This window comes from Oncorhynchus gorbuscha, linkage group LG14 (genome assembly GCF_021184085.1).
Source record: "Oncorhynchus gorbuscha isolate QuinsamMale2020 ecotype Even-year linkage group LG14, OgorEven_v1.0, whole genome shotgun sequence".
Classification (NCBI taxonomy): Eukaryota; Metazoa; Chordata; class Actinopteri; order Salmoniformes; family Salmonidae; genus Oncorhynchus; species Oncorhynchus gorbuscha.
This window is the reverse complement of record NC_060186.1, coordinates 32074575-32091507: the sequence shown is the minus strand read 5'-3', so window position 1 is coordinate 32091507 and position 16933 is coordinate 32074575. Positions and strand designations below refer to the sequence as shown.

Below are 16933 nucleotides of genomic sequence, written 5' to 3'. Positions count from 1 at the left end.
TCTCTAACTAAAACCAGAATCTTTGAGGACTGTCCTTCCAAAGGTTCCTTAGGTTGTCCTTCCTCCTGCTGTAAACAAACGACTTCTTTGGTTACTCTGCTCTAAATTGACTACCTCTTAGCGTTAAAGTAAATACTTTGTTAGTTACTCTAAAGAAATGACTTCCTTGGGTTACTTCTGTAAAGACTTCCTTAGCTACTCTGCTCTTAAGTTAAGACTCCCTTGGTTACTCTTAAATACGTCTTTACGTTACTGCTGTAAAGTAAAGACTTCCAGAGGTCCCACTGCTCTACAGTAACAAGGGTTTCCCTGTCTGGCTTGACTTAAACACTGTTTTTTCTTTTCAGACACCCCCTCCAGTCCTGCTCCTCCACAGTCTGACAGACAATGAGGGAGACTGGAGCATCCTTCCTCTGCTGCCTTAGTAAGTGCTCGGGCCTGTCAGCTTTCAAAAGAGCAGCAACATCCACAAAGACTTCCATCTTGTAATTCCATACAGTACAGTTAGGGACATAACGATTCACCGGTAGGCATTGGTCCCCGGTTCAAATGTTTAAGATATGAGTGCAAGGCCTGCGGGATCCCAAACCGATCCAAATGTAGCATCTATCAGTCAGAAAATCTATTCAAACTTTACGATTCGGCTGCTCTTTTTTTGTTGTTGGGTCAAATGACTTTATTTTTACCTTCTGAAAATACCGCTCATATTTTGTGACAACTGTGTCCTCTCCTTCAGTGTCAAACTAAGAATGTAATTATGTTGAGTCATTGATCTGCAAGTCATTTTTCATGCCGAATAACCCCAGGCAATATCAGTAGCCTATTTTAAATTGCACGCTGTGTGCAGCTTCACGCGCTGACCATCGAGAGGTACACCTGTTCCTGATCTACTCGTCTCTTTCAGCATTCAAATGTTTGTCAAATGGCCTCTGCAATATGAGGCTTTGTTAGCAAATTACAATGGTTGTCATTTAACTGACATTTTTATCAAATCCGTTGTTGAAAAGCGTATGGCTGTCTCCATCTGATAGGGTCAGGTAAAAAAGAGGGGGAAATAATTGCTAACTTTACTAACAATTTTTCGCAAATAACATTGTAACAATATTTGAGGTTCTATGAAAGTTTTGTTTACTTTGTGCAGCATGATATACTACAAGGTCTAAACACAATCGTTAATTAGTTTGAATGACTGTTTCTCCTATTGTATAACAGGATTACCTACCATATGATAGTTACCTATAGCTGTCACCTTATGCCCTGTTTGGCCTTTTGCTACCCTGGGTGCCAGTCTGTTTTGGCTCTCTTGCTAACTCCTTATTGAATTTTCATGCCAAACAATGACAACAATGATGGAGTAGGCAACCGCACAGGCTAGCCTTTTGCTGGGACCAGGCTAGCCTTTTGCTACAAGATCAAAACAAGTAGTTCATATCATGAATGTATCCACTGGTTCAATAATCTGTGTAAAGGTCTGGCGACCATGACGATGTTTCTGCCTCCTTAGCCTCTCCTCGTTGTTTGGGAAGAACTCATCCTGGTTGGTGTTTCTGGAAGAGGAAACTAACGTCAAGGTGACCAAGCTGCTCCAGGCCCTCAGGAAGTTTGACAGGAGAAAAGTAAGTGATCCACAGATTTAGGATTGTAATAATTATATCTCTACTTAATGACCACTCTGTGTGTGTGTGTGCGTGTGTCTGTCTGTCTCTCTCTCACTCTTTAGACGTGAAACCTTTGTTTAGAAAAATAAACTCCAGTACACTGGCATTCTTGTATGTGCCACAGAGTGTCTAATGGATCTCATACGAACATTTTGGCCCAAATTACCTTTACTTGGTACCTTAATCACAGTACATCACTTCTCCTTGGACAATGACTGAGCATTAGCCGTCTGTCTCAGCTGCTGTAATAGAGTCAGTGTGGTGGACCTAGTCTCGGAAACTCAGACCCTAGCCAACAGAGGTGACTTAGAGTCTGGGATTAACAATGGACTCTTTTACAAACACAGTATGAGCAGCTTTAGCCGCCCGGCTCACCGGAGGCCCATTGATAATAATGATGTTACGATTGTTTTTTAGCGGCAGCACAGATGCAGGGAGGGTTTTGTTTTGTGTCTTATCAAGGTGATATTAACAATTTTACTCCAAGCTAGTCTCCAGAGCTGCTCTCTCCCTGAGGTTCAGGATCCAGGTGTTGCCGGTTGATTAGCGACTTGTTTTAAACCACAAACAGAAGGCCAATAGAACAGGTTTTGTCCTCCACAGTGTTATTGAGTTAATATCTTTTTTTTTTTTTTGAATAACCAGATAACGACAGTTGATAGTGTTGCCTCATTTTTTTCAAAGTAACCTATTGACTGCAGCAAAGTGAATGTTTAAACTTTCTGGAGTTTGTTACCATCAATAATTTGTGTAGGTTTTTATAAGAGTTTCAAGTTACTCTCCTACTGTCAACCATAAAATGTGTAATCTTGGGAATTCACAAATTATGTTTTTGTTGCTACGATTTATGGGTGAATGATTTGTGTTTTGATAAGCCTCGACAGTTGAAACAGGCTTTAAACCAAAGCATGGGAAAGAGACAAAAATCCTCCAACGGCCATCCTGATGAGTACATCCCGACACCGTCAAACTAATTCCACCTCCCGGTGGTACACCAGACCTTAACAGAGAACCGAGGTCCAAGTTATTCTCACTCTGAAAAACGATGCATAATAATTAAGTGAACCTTCCATCTGCTAGCCGGGACAGCCTGGAACCTGTAAGGGATCCCAATTCCAAGTGGGAAATAGAATTCATTATTATCTCATCACACAAATCAAATCAAATTGTAGTTTGTCACATGCGACAAATAAAACAGGTGTGGACCTTACCCTGAAATGCTTACTGACAAGCCCTTAACCAACAACGCAGTTTTAAGAAAAAATGTACTAAATAAACTAAAGTTAAATTTTATTTGTGTTCATTTTTTTTTAATTTTTTTTTAATAATGAGGCTATATACAGAGGGTGTCATTGTGCGGGGTACACACAGTGCTGAGCTCCGAGCACTGTATCAGGGATGAGGAGAGGATGTAGGTGGTCTTATGACTCACTTTGTATACACACTGTATGTGTGACTTCAATTTTGGGTGAATTCGATTCAGTATTAACGCAGGAACCATCTTTACCATGGTCAAATAAAGTCTGAAAATAGTTTTGAGTACTTTAAAAACAACTACTACTAATATAACTGGTAGACTCCCCTCAGAGATACTGTATGCTTCCGTTTATCAGATTAAAAGAAGTGTATGCATGGAAGCAGTAGTTTTTTTAACAAAGACATACGTACATTTGCCTGTCATGTCGAATTGGGAATAAAGCTTGCTCTTTTTATTACATTTATTTCTGCAACATTTATAATCCTTAATCTCAATGAATACAGCCCAGATGTGTGGCGCGTTACCAGTTATGTCATCATGATGCTGATGATGTCACATCCATCCCTCAGGAGTGGTTCCTGGGTAAACCTCTCCATGACGAGGAGTCGACCATCATCCACCACTACGCCTTTGCAGAGAACCCCTCCATCTTTAAATACCCAGACTTCTCTGCTGCCTGGGCCCTTAGCATCCCCCTACTTGACAGGTCAGGTCCTAATCTATATCTAACTTCCTTTAACTTTTGTTGTCTCCATCTACCTTTCTTTATAGTTGCGATCTGTGATTTGTACATACATTTTTCGACTTCTAAATTAATTATATAGCTATTTCTTCTTGGAAAATATAACTTATGAATGCCTCATTCAACTGTCTTGTCCAATCAGAACCCAAAATATAAGCTTGTTTTACTCCATTGTTTGTAAACACTGTCAATTGAAAACAAACACGTCATAGCTTTAAAACATAGTTAGAACTATACATGAGAGAGTGATTTCTATACATGAGAGAGTACATTTCTTCAGGCACATCTCTCAGCTGTTTACCAAAAAGTGGCGGTGGCCATTTTGTTGTTGTTTGAATTACAGATGGCAGCGTTGAACCCTAGTCTCCATCTACCCTCAAACCCTACGCTCCATCTACCCTCCTTTAAACACTAGTCTCCCTCTACCATCCTTTAACCCTACCTTGGAATTTCTTTCATTGTCAATGCATGTGAGCCAATCAGTTGTGTTGTGACAAGGTAGGGGGGTATACAGAAGATAGCACTATCTGGTAAAAGACAAAGTCCATATTATGCCAAGAACAGCTCAAATAAGCAAAGAGAAATGACAGTCCATCATTACTTTAAGACATGAAGGTCAGTCAATCTGGAAAATGTAAAGAACTTTTAAAGATTGAAGAAACCATCAAGGGCTATGGTGAAACTGGCTCTCACGAGGACCGCCACAGGAATGGAAGACCCAGAGTTACCTCTGCTGCAGAGGTTAAGTTCATTAGAGTTAACTGCACCTCAGAAATTGCAGCCCAAATAAATGCTTCACAGAGTTCAAGTAACAGACACATCTCAACATCACCTGTTCAGAGGAGACTGTGTGAATCAGGCCTTCATGGTCGAATTGCTGCAAAGAAACCACTACTAAATGACACCATAAGTGAACATTAGACGGGTGGAAATTGGTCCTTTCGTCTGATGAGTCCAAATTGGAGATTTTTTGTTCCAACCGCAGTGTCTTTGTGAGACACGGTTTGGCTGAACGGATGATCTCTGCATGTGTGGTTCCCACCGTGAAGCATGGAGGAGGAGGTGTTATAGTGTGGGGGTGCTTTGCTGGTGACACGGTGACACTGTCAGTGATTTATTTAGAATTTAAGGCACACTTAACCAGCATGACTAAAACGGTATTCTGCAGTGATACGCCATCCTGTCTGGTTTGGGCTTAGTGAAACTATCATTTGTTTTTCAACAGGACAATAACTTCACACACCTCCATGCTGATTAATTGCTATTTTATCAAGAAGGAGAGTGATTGAGTGCTGCATCAGATGACCTGGCCTCCACAACCAAATTGAGAAGTTTTGGTATGAGTTGGGCTGTAGAGTGAAGGAAAATCAGTCAATAAATGCTCAGCGTATGTGGGAACTCCTTCAAGACTGTTGGAAAAGCATTCCAGGTGAAGCTGGTTGAGAGAATGCCAAGAGTGTGCAAAGCTGTCATCAAGGCAAAGGGTGGCTATTTGCAGAATCTCAAATATAAAATATATTTGGATTTGTTTAACACTTTTTTTGGTTATTACATGATTCCATAGGTTTGATGTCTTCACTAATATTCAACAATGTAAAAATAGTAAAAATAAAGAAAAACCCTTCAAATAGTAGGTGTTGTAATATATTTTTTTACGTGAATCACATTTTTATTTGGCGTACCCCCGACGGCATTTCGCATACCCCTGGGGGGTATAGTTTAGGAATACCTGACCTATAGTATTCACTGCTAACATAGATCATGTTTCTTCCCTAGTGGTCTTTAGAAACCTGAATAGCAACCACATATCAGCAATGATGTTCTCTGCTGGACAATATGTTTTTTTCATTATATCATCAATCATTGTTACATTCCTAGTGGTCTAGGGAAAATAATCATATTTTATTCAATTCTAACTGCACATTCTAATAGACAGTGATTTGATGTTCCAGGCTCGCAAACAAAGTGAGAGATGATCCACTCAAGTCTGACTTCACTATCGATCTGAAGCATGAGGTAAGATGTATATACGACAGCATTATTGTTATGAGTTCAAATAAAATGTTATTGGTCACGTACCCATATTTAGCAGATGTTATTGCGGGTGTAGAGAAATGCTTGGTTCTAATGAAAATGCTTTTAATTAAAGAGTCATTTAAATGATTAGTTTAATATTTTGGCTACAGTTTATGATGGCATGGAGTAAAGCAAATGTGTGTCACTCACCACGTTTCTATCCAGTTTTATATGCACTTAAAGTCGTACCGTATAAAACTGATCATGACAGCTCTGATGGAAACAGGACGTTTCGGTACAATTTGATAAATGCAGACAAATAATTTTTTCATTCAACATGGTAGGATCTTTTTGTGTCTAAGATGAATTATGTGTGCAATGGTGGTGGAAACGTCTTTATGCGCAAATATTGATATAATAGCCTATTGAGATAAACTTGAAGTCACGCAATGATATGGTGTGCGGTCCTCCCACTACGAATCAGGAAACCATTCAGTCTATTAGGCTACAGATGAAATAAGTTACGATGAACTTCACAGGGTGGTGAAAGCGCACAGTGATCTTGATGCTCTTGCCCAAAAAATATTGAGGGTCTTATTCTGGTGACATGATGCTTGACTGGTATTTGACAAATACAAATATCCTTGCTCTTATCCATAATAATGTCATCATGTAGACTAGCCTTCCGGCACTGTATCTGAGAGCTTTTGGCTAGAGTGCAGATGCCAAGACCAGAGTATGCACATTTACTATTTAATGGAACAGTTTTTGTGACAAAACTATCGGTACAGTTGAAAATGCGATGGAAACACATTGAACTTTAGATTTGTATTCGGTACATGAAAATTTAAGTGGTAAAAGTATACTGAACAAAAATATAAACGCAGCATGCAACAATTTCAAAGATTTTACTTAGTAGCAGTTCCTAAAAGGAGATCAGTCAATTGTAATAAATTAATTAGGCCCTTATCTATGGATTTCACATGGCTGGGAATACAGAGATGCATCTGTTCGTCACATATACCTTAAAAAAAGGTTGGGGCGTGGATCAGAAAAGCAGTCAGTATCTGGTGTGACCACCATTTCCCACATGCAGAGACACATTTCCTTCGCATAGAGTTGATCAGGCTGTTGTTTGTGGCCTGTTGTCACGTAGCTAGGAGTGGTGGGTGCGGAGTCGGGCGCAGAGAGCAGAGGTTTAGGGAAAACCTGATTTATTCCGGTAAGTAAGGTCACGCCAAAAACAACAGGCGAAAATAATGACCGACCCCAATCAGGACACCAAACATTCCGAAAAATAACAAAACACAACCATCCACAAACAGAACAGAGAACAAGCCCGCAAAAACGCAGGCGGGCATAGAAGGCTTAAATAGCCCTGAAACAAACCCCAAACAAGAAACCGGTGACATTAACCAACAGCAGCTGGATATTCGCAGGAGCTGGAACACGCTGCTGTACACGTCGATCCAGAATATCCCAAACATGCTCAATGGGTGACATATCTGTGGAGTATGCAGGCCATGGAAGAACTGGGACATTTTCAGCTTCCAGGAATTGTGTACAGATCCTTGTGACTTGGAGCTGTGCATTATCATGCGGAAACTTGAGGGGATGACGGCGGATGAATGGCACAACAATTGGCCTCAGGATCTTGTCACGGTATCTCTGTATATTCAAATTGCCATTCTCTGACAACATCTCTGGTGGACATTCCTGCTGTCAGCATACCAATTGCATGCTCCCTCAAAACTTGAGACATTTGTGTTTTGTGATAAAACTGCACATTTGAGTGGCCTTTTTTTGTCCCTAGCACAAGATGCACCTGTGTAATGACCATGCTGTCATGAAATGCCACACCTGTCAGGTGGATGAATTATTTTGGCAAAGGAGAAATGCTCACTGACAGGGAGGGATTTAATAAACAAATGGGTGTACAACATTTGAGAGAAATAAGCTTTTGTGCGTATAAAATATTCTATACACGAACATTGTCTTAAGCTTAGTAGATGCTATAATTTAAATATAACCTGGTGTCACAAACTCATTACATCCGACAATAGCCCATTAGAAGCAGTTTCCAACTACCTCTTCCTTAAGCCCAGCTGGCTGTCACATTGTTGTCTGAGGGACATTCTGGTCTTGTAACTTAAACCTTCTTTCTTTCTCCTCTTCCTTCTTTTTTTTGCCTCATCTCAGAGCATCTTCCGTCCTTCATTCAGGGGAGAAATAGAATAGCACTCATTGTATGACTTTCTCACTCCCTCCACTCTCTCACTCCTTCTCTCGGCTGGGTTTTTCTTCCAACTGTCTGGACTCACATTGCCTGTCACATTTCTCTGCCTCATGGATACAGCCTCAGATATGAAAGACGGGGAATAACACTTTACAATAAGGATATATTAACATTAGTTAATGCATTAGTTAAGCAGAATAAATCATTAATTAATATATCTTCGAAACATTAATTATTTGTATGCATGTTTACTAAGCCATCAGAAATGCATGAATAAATGATTTATAAAGCTGATATTTCATGTTAGTTAATATATATCCTTAAGTCCCAGCATCTAAACTATTCATTTATAAAATGGTCTGTTGGGACAGTTTCATGTTAGTAAAGGATTAATTAATATTAACAGTATGTTAGTTTTTTATTCATACATTATTTGTAGTTATGCTAGTTCATGTTATTGAGAGATTATCTTTATTCTTGTTTAAAAATAGCTTTTGTGTGCTATATGTATAATTTCTTAATTTTAATTAGCTACGTTTCTTTGAGACTTATTGTAAAGTTGGTACAAATTGCACATTTACCATTGACTAAATAATCTGCCATGACAACTTGTTAAGCATTAGTGAACTAATGTTAGCGGAAACTAACGCACTTTTGTACATCACACTATTCCGTACAATTTACATTATTTTAGCGCCCCAAAAAAGTAATACTTTTAGGTCAACTGTAATATGAATACCATGGTAAAGCACAATTTCTCCCCTTTTCAGCAAAATCAATGACGAGACCTTAATGCTGCCCGTCTCTGTAGCCTTTGCCTAGGGACACTGGGAGAGACGAGCACAGCACAGAGGAAAGTGCTGCAGGTTTACACGTTTCAGACTCCATCTGGACCCAAAGTGGTCTAGGGCCAGTAGGATCAGTCTGCAGCCAGTACAGAACGGCTCTGAAATTTGCAGCCCAGTAGTATGTCTGAAGATTTGGTAGAGCTAAACCCCCCAATGACCTAGGCTTCTGTAAATGTTTTCTACCAATCCGTGGTACCTTGCCATCCCAAATAAAATGCATGAATGTTTGATCCAGTGAAATAAAAAAAGACTTGGGTAAAAAATGGGTAAACATTGAACACATTAATTTTAATGACATTAATCCTTCCGATAAGAGAAAGGGGTAGCGAATTCCAAAAAGTAAAAGATTGTTTCAATCTGTCTGCTAGAGCAACAAAGTTTTCCTGAAACAAATTTGAATATTTCCTTGTCACTTTTACTCCCAAGTAAGTGAATTGATCCCGGACAATCCTAAACTGAGAACTTGTAAAAGAGCACTTTAAAGCAGCCTTGTTTACCGGAAAAAGCTCACTCTTGCCTAGATTCAGCTTGTACCCTGAGATTGATCCAAACTTTTAAAGAACAAATAGGGCACGTGGCAATGAGGTATCGGGGTTGGAGATAAACAAAAGGAGGTCGTCTGCATATAGCGAGACTTTCTGCTCCCAGCCCGCCCTGATTATGCCTTGAATGGCATCATTAGAGCGTAGTGCAATGGTGAGAGGCTCGATTGCCAAAGCAAACAACAAGGGGGAGAGTGGGCAACCCTGTCTGGATCCGCGGTGCAAGGGAAAATAGTCAGAGGACAAGTTATTAGTCCGTACCGAAGCCATGGGGGAAAAATAAAGAATCTTTATCCAAGCAATGAATTTGGGGCCAAGCCAAATCTATAAAGGGCAGCTGTTGGGTAATCCCACTCAACGCGGTCAAACGCTTTTTCGGCATCAAGTGAGACCACCACCTCCGGGTCCTCCGACGCTGGGGAGTACAGTATATTCATAAGGTGCCTAATATTGAAAAATAAACTCTAGTTCAAGCACTAATGGTGAATGGTCAGAGATAACAATACTCTCGTAAGTACACTGCCGAAGGTTAGGCAGAAGTTTTTTGTCCAAAAAGAAGTAATCAATCCGGGAGTATGTTTAATGAACATGAGAATAAAAGGAATATTGTCTATCTGTAGGATGTAGGAAACGCCAGGCCTCAAACATAGCATATTTCTGAAGAAAGGATTGAATAAGTAGGGCACATTTAGATGGGCCTGTATTTGTTTGTGAGGACTTGTCAAGAACTGGGGACATTTTACAGTTGAAATCCCCCCCTAAAATCAACAAATGAGAATCTAAATTGGGAATAGTAGACAGAAAGGAAGAAATTAAACTTGTCATCCCAATTGGGAGCATAAACACTAGCCAAAACAAGAGGAGTAGAAAACAGTTCACCGGTTACTATGACGTATCGTCCCTTAGGATCAGCAATAACCTCAGAAGCTACAAAGGGAGTAGCTTTATCAACCAGAATAGCAGCACCTCTTGATTTACTATGAAGGTTTGAGTGGAACACTTGACCAACCCAGTCCTTACACATCCTAAAATGCTCACCAGTCCTCAAGTGAGTCTCTTGTAGAAATGCAATATTTGCATTCAAATCCTTTAAGTGTGTCAACACCCTCTTACGCTTCACCGGGTTGTTAACCCCTTTGGTATTCCAAGAAATGTACTTGATCGTATTATTTCGGCCCCTCTGGGCATTCCCGTTATTCAACCCTGTCATTAGAGCATAGAATGGAAAAGCAATGAGTGCCCAAAACCCCCAGAATAACTTGTCTCAGAGTAATAATGTACGGTGGTAAATGTTTGGAAAAAGTACAGGAAAAAAAACAGATAAACTAAAAAGACAGAATGACAACATTAGAACTGAACAATTCAACCTGCCCCCCCACCCCCTCCCCCCATCCCAGACAATACCTCCCCAAACGAGGTACAAGCCTAAATAGAACATGTTCTCTTCGCACAGTATGTCTGTGAGAGTGCGGTCTTAAACCTAAACCCACAGTCCCGCTCTTTAAAGTCATGTTTTGTTAGTGGATCAAGCAGCAAAAAGAATGATTTGTATGTATTTTTTTCAAACAAAAAAAAGGCGAATCCCTTGTGCAAACGGAATGACAAAAGCACCACTTGTAGATGTATATAATTGTAATCCCAGTCTTATAACAGGCATTGAGAGGGAAAATAAATCAAATGTATAAAGGCTCTCAGCCAAAAATCTAATTTGAAGTAAGGAAATCGTAGTAAGACAATCAAAAATAATAGTAATTACTCTAGTAGTCTAGTTGAAGCTGAAACTGCTTACAACCAATACCAAAAAACTACGTGTGCGCAACGTTGAATGTTTGCTGGGCATAAATGACGCTCAAAACTTTTAAAATTAAAGTCAGGCCCCAAAAACCGTGTAGCCTCGAGACATTTACTGTTAACTAGGTCAATGCAAACGGATGCAGTAAACAAATAACCAAAAATATTTTGAGTCACCGAGACAATGTGTAAACAAACTAAATAGGTGAGCGAGATAAGGCACGCACACTAGACGATCAAAACATTAGATCACCTCAAATAAGCCTGAATAGTTTCACCAACTATACAAGACTAGCCTGTTACGTCTATGCATAATTGTACCACAAGTGGGTTACTTACTATCCACAGTACGCAAGCAACAGTTGCTGAACTGTGAGCATATTCAAGACTTCTTGATGTGACGTTGAATGTGAGCCATAGCCTCATCCGGAGATTCAAATGTGTTGTCTTTACCCTCGTGAGATATCCATAAACGGGCCGGGAATCGCAGTCCATACTTCACACTTGGATGGTCCCGAAGTACTCGTTTGGCCTGTCCGAAAGCTGCGCGCTGCCTGGAAACAGTGGAGGAGTAGTCCTGGTAGATGGAAAAGCTCTGTCCTTGAAAGCTCAGAGTGGTATTGCGGGCTCGTCGGAGGATCTCCATCTTCTCATGAAAAAAGTGCACTCGAAGAATTATGTCACGGGGCCTCTCCCCATCCCGGGGCTTTGGGCGCAGCGACCGGTGGGCTCGATCAATCAGGGGCCTTTCATCTAAGGCAAGAACATCCTTCAGCAGCCCCGAAATGAAATCCGTGGCGCGATGCATTTCGGCGGACTCTGGGACCGATACAAGTCTCAGATTATTGCGGCAAGAGAATCCCTCTAGACTCACGCAGCTCTCCTTCACCTTTTTCAAATCCGCAGCTAGGCGTTTAACTTCAGCCTCCAGGGATGTAGTTAAATCGGAGACATTAGTAGCGGAGGCCTCCAGTGCCGCAATCGTTGTAGTGTGTGACGCAGTTGTTGTTTTGAGTATTGTGATTGCTGGCACAGTCTCGTTCCGCAGGATGGTTAAATCTGCTTTTAAAGTATCAGAAACCTCCTGTATTCTGGCCTCAATCGTAGCAACCACCTGTGTTTTCATTTCAACTATCTCAGAGCGTAGTAGCTTGATGGCCTCGAATGTTCATTTCAGCGCCGCCAGGCCAAGCCGCGCCCCTGGTTAAAGTGTGCGTCCCCGGGCCCTCAGACTCAGGAGAGGGCGGTGATGAGTCTTGTAGGCCGGGTTTTCTCAAAGTCATGCTTTTGGCCTTATGTTTGGTCAACATGCTGACATTCGGAAGCAAAGTAGTCTTGTTTTTTCGGAAAGGGATCATCAAATTAATATTTGAAAATAAATACGGTTCTGCTGCAGAATTCACATAAACTTTAAGAACACCACGGGAGCAAACGGAAAACACGTCAGTCGCACATGGCGTCCCCTACCATCCCCTGAATCAGATTTTTAGGGCGGCGCTAAAGTTATCTTCAGAAGTAAACAGCAGCTTTTGAGAGTCATGATGCCGCAAAAAAATGAATGCATTCAGTTGTACAATTGACTAGGTATCCCCCTTACCCTGTCCCTTTCTTGTTTTAAACTGCGAGAGAAGTGCTACACCTGGTGGAAAGAGGCTGTCTGACACAGAATGAGTTGCATAATGCGTGCAGTACGTTACGTCATGACACGTCACAATTTAACGTACAGTGTCAGAGGGGTCCGTTTTTAAAAAACTTTTCAGCAATACTATCGGGCTATTACCATGTCAATTAACGCTTGTATAGAAACATAGTTAACACCCCAGATTGTGATACCAACACAGTCGCTACAGTGGGGTTAGTAACCATTACTCCATGAAAAGAAAACTATTCAGAGTACGTCATTTATCTTTAATTTCAAAAACAGAATTAGCATCAAGCTTAGCTAACTTTAGCTTTCTTGAAAGGCTAGCCTTCCTAAACAGTAGCTAGCTAACAGCAGATAATGACTTGGTATAAATGTTGGCATTGAGCTTGAAAGACACTTTTATTTTGGTAGCTAAATGTTTGCTCTTGTTGTAAGCCATGCTCAAGGTCCTAAATACATTTCATAACTGCCATCGACGAGACATTACTGTGCAGCAGTATTCATCGACCTGGCCAAGGCTTTCGACTCTGTCAATCACCACATTCTTATTAGCAGACTCAACTGCCTCTCATTTGAGAAACCAAGGCTGGTTTACCAACTACTTCTCTGATAGAGCGCAGTGTGTGAAATTGGAGGGCCAACTACTTCTCTGGCAGTCTCTATGGGGGTACTACAAGGTTCAATTCTTGGGCCGACTCTTTTCTCTGTATACATCAATGATGTCCCTCTTGCTGCTGGTGATTCTCTGATCCACCTCTACGCAGATGACACCATTCTGTATACTTGTGGCCCTTCGTTGGCCCTGTGTTAACTAACCTCCAGACAAGCTTCAATGCCATACAACTCTCCTTCCATGGCCTCCATGCTCTTAAATGCAAGTAAAACTAAATGCATGCTCTTCAACCGATCACTGCCCCGCACCTGCCCGCCCGTCCAGCATCACTACTCTGGACGGCTCTGACTTAGAATATGTGGACAACTACAAATACCTAGGTGTCTGGTTAGACTGTAAACTCTCCTTCCAGACTCACATTAAGCATCTCCAATCCAAAATTAAATCTAGAATTGGCTTCCTATTTCGCAACAAAGCATCCTTCACTCATGCTGCCAAACATACCCTTGTAAAACTGACCATCGTACCGATCCTCGACTTTGGCGATGTCATTTACAAAATAGCCACCAACACCCTACTCAACAAATTGGATGCAGTCTATCACATTGCCATCCATTTTGTCACCAAAGCCTCATATACTACCCACCACTGCGACCTGTATGTTCTCGTTGGCTGGCCTTCGCTTCACTCTCGTCGCCAAACCCACTGGCTCCAGGTCATCTACAAGTCTCTGCTAGGTAAAGCCCCGCCTTATCTCAGCTCACTGGTTACCATAGCAGTATCTACTCATAGCACGCGCTCTAGCAGGTATATCTCACTGGTCACCCCCAAAGCCAATTCATACTTTGGCCGCCTTTCCTTGCAGTTCTCTGCTGCCAATGACTGAAACGAACTGCAAAAATCACTGAAGCTGGAGACTCATATCTCCCTCACTAGCTTTAAGCACCAGCTGTCAGAGCACCTCACAGATCACTGCACCTGTACATAGCCAATCTGTAAACAGTCCATCCAACTACCTCATCCCCATACTGTATTTATTTATTTATCTTGCTCCTTTGCACTCCAGTATCTCTACTTGCACATTCATCTCCTGCACATCTACCATTCCAGTGTTTAATTGCTATATTATAATTCCTTCGCCACCATGGCCTATTTATTACCTTAACTCCCTTATCTTACCTCATTTGCACTCACTGTATATAGACTTTTTGTTTTCTTTTTAGCGTAAAACATAATGTAACTGAGGGAGAAAGGGTAATGTATAATATTTACGTTGTCAGGATATGTTATTGTTAGGCATCAGGGCTGTTTAGTTGTGGAGGAGGAGACTCAGCCTAGGAGAAAGGGTGAAATATCAGTGCCTGTGTGAAATGTTTTGTGTGTCTGAATTACAGTTGTAATGAACCTTTGGGAAGAATTCAACTTGGTTAAGCTTCTCTAGTGTCCGTGAGTTATTTACTCAAAATTGGAACCTAACAGAAGGAAGCCGTGGCAAACTGCAAGCATTGCAAAGCAATCACTAGCCTACTATTCAGTGGAGTGGCTGTATGGTCTCAAATCTGGGATTAAGGGGCTCGTTTCCAAGTTTAAAATGATAAACATTCAACATTGGCCATGCTGTCAATGAAGCAGGATTTGTGCTACGCTCAAAACAACTGTTAACTCGGAACTGCGAAAACTGTACCTCAGTGAGTTCAAGACAACTGGGAAGTTGGGAATAAATATGCTCTGACTGTGAAAATATGTTTTGAACGGTGTTATATCCAACTCTGAATTGTAAACCTGAAGATCAATGACGACGTCATGATTCAACGTTTTTTCCGGGTTCCCAGTTGCTTTGAAAGCACCATAAATCCAGAAAATGCCAGACTTGGTTGACAAAATCTGCCCACGATGGACCATGGCCACCACCTTCAAGTGAGCACAGCACAACAAGGCGAGTCCAAAAATGTATTGTATAAAGGTGCATAAACTATGTAATATGCCAGGGAGATATGTATACTGTAGCTAAGAAAGTAATACTAAGTGTATGACTTGATGGTGCACATGTAGCATATGACCTGTTTTAAAGAAATGTTGTAAGAGCTTTCATTGTCTGCTTTATTTATCCTATGGTTCTGACTTGGTGTACAGGGAGAACACTGTAAGAACGGCCCATGTTCTGAATTCTGTCGCTGTACATTTCAAAAGTTCTGAACAAATAGTGAAATTGACTACGTCCGTCCTAGCTCACTCATTAATGTCTTCATCAGAATTACAGATTGCCTTTTATCCGCTTGTCGTCCCCTTATGCCATAGCTTGTATAGTTTGTACATCTCAGTAGAAATCACATTTGTTTAAACAAGTCAGCCATATCAGCTATGTTTTTTTAAAGGCAGTAAATGAGGCTGAATGAACTGTTTCACTGCTAGACAACTGCTCCCCCAGCCGCGGCTCGAGCCCAGCCCCGCTTCGCACCCCAGCCCGACCGACCCAGCCCTTAGAGCCAATCCTTATCCCAAAGTTACGGATCTGACTTGCCGACATCCCTTACGTACATTGTTCTAACATGCCAGAGGCTGTTTACCTTGGAGACCTGCTGCGGATATGGGTACGGCCTGGCGTGAGATTTACACCCTCTCCCCCGGATTTTCAAGAGAGCTCACCAGACGCCACCGGAACCGCAACGCTTTCCAGGGCTTGGGCCCCTCTCTCGGGGCAAACCCATTCCAGGGCGCCCTGCCCTTCACAAAGAAAAGGGAACTCTCCCCAAGACCACCACAGGAATGGAAGACCCAGAGTTACCTCTGCTGCAGAGGATAAGTTCATTAGAGTTGCCAGCCTCAGAAATTGCAGCCCAAATAAATGCTTCACAGAGTTCAAGTAACAGACACATCTCAACATCAACTGTTTTTAGAGGAGACTGCGTGAATCAGGCCTTAATGGTCGAATTGCTGCAAAGAAACCACTACTAAAGGACACACATAAGAAGAAGTGACTTGCTTGGGCCAAGAAACACGAGCAATGGACATTAGACTGTAGAAATCATCTGTCCTTTCGTCAGATGAGTCCAAATTTGACAGTGTTGGTTCCAAAAGCTGTGTCTTTGTGAGACGCAAAGTAGGTGAACTTCTGTAGCTCAGTTGGTAGAGCATGGCGCTTGTAACGCCAGGGTAGTGGGTTCGATCCCCGGGACCACCCATACGTAGAATGTATGCACACATGACTGTAAGTCGCTTTGGATAAAAGCGTCTGCTAAATGGCATATATATTATGCCATATATATTATTATTATTATATTATTATTATAGGTGAACAAATTATCTCCGCGTGTGTGGTTCCCATCGTGAAACATGGAGAAGGTGTGATGGTGTGGGGGTGCTTTGCTTGTGACACTCTGTGATTTATTTATTTATTGAACGCCGCAGCCCGTCTGGTGTTCAACCTTCCCAAGTTCTCTCACGTCACCCCGCTCCTCCGCTCTCTCCACTGGCTTCCAGTTGAAGCTCGCATCCGCTACAAGACCATGGTGCTTGCCTACGGAGCTGTGAGGGGAACGGCACCTCAGTACCTCCAGGCTCTGATCAGGCCCTACACCCAAATA

General features: G+C 41.7%; 1 protein-coding gene across 1 annotated transcript in view; it reads left to right on the top strand.

The window, feature by feature from the left end:
• Positions 1–16933, top strand: part of LOC123994795 (beta-1,3-glucosyltransferase-like) — a 119547-nt gene that overhangs the window by 68273 nt on the left and 34341 nt on the right. Inside the window, exons 5-8 of the mRNA XM_046297786.1 lie at positions 348–424; positions 1505–1616; positions 3486–3622; positions 5611–5674. Of these exons, the coding sequence (XP_046153742.1) occupies positions 348–424; positions 1505–1616; positions 3486–3622; positions 5611–5674 (390 nt within the window). The remainder of the gene's footprint in view (positions 1–347; positions 425–1504; positions 1617–3485; positions 3623–5610; positions 5675–16933) is intronic.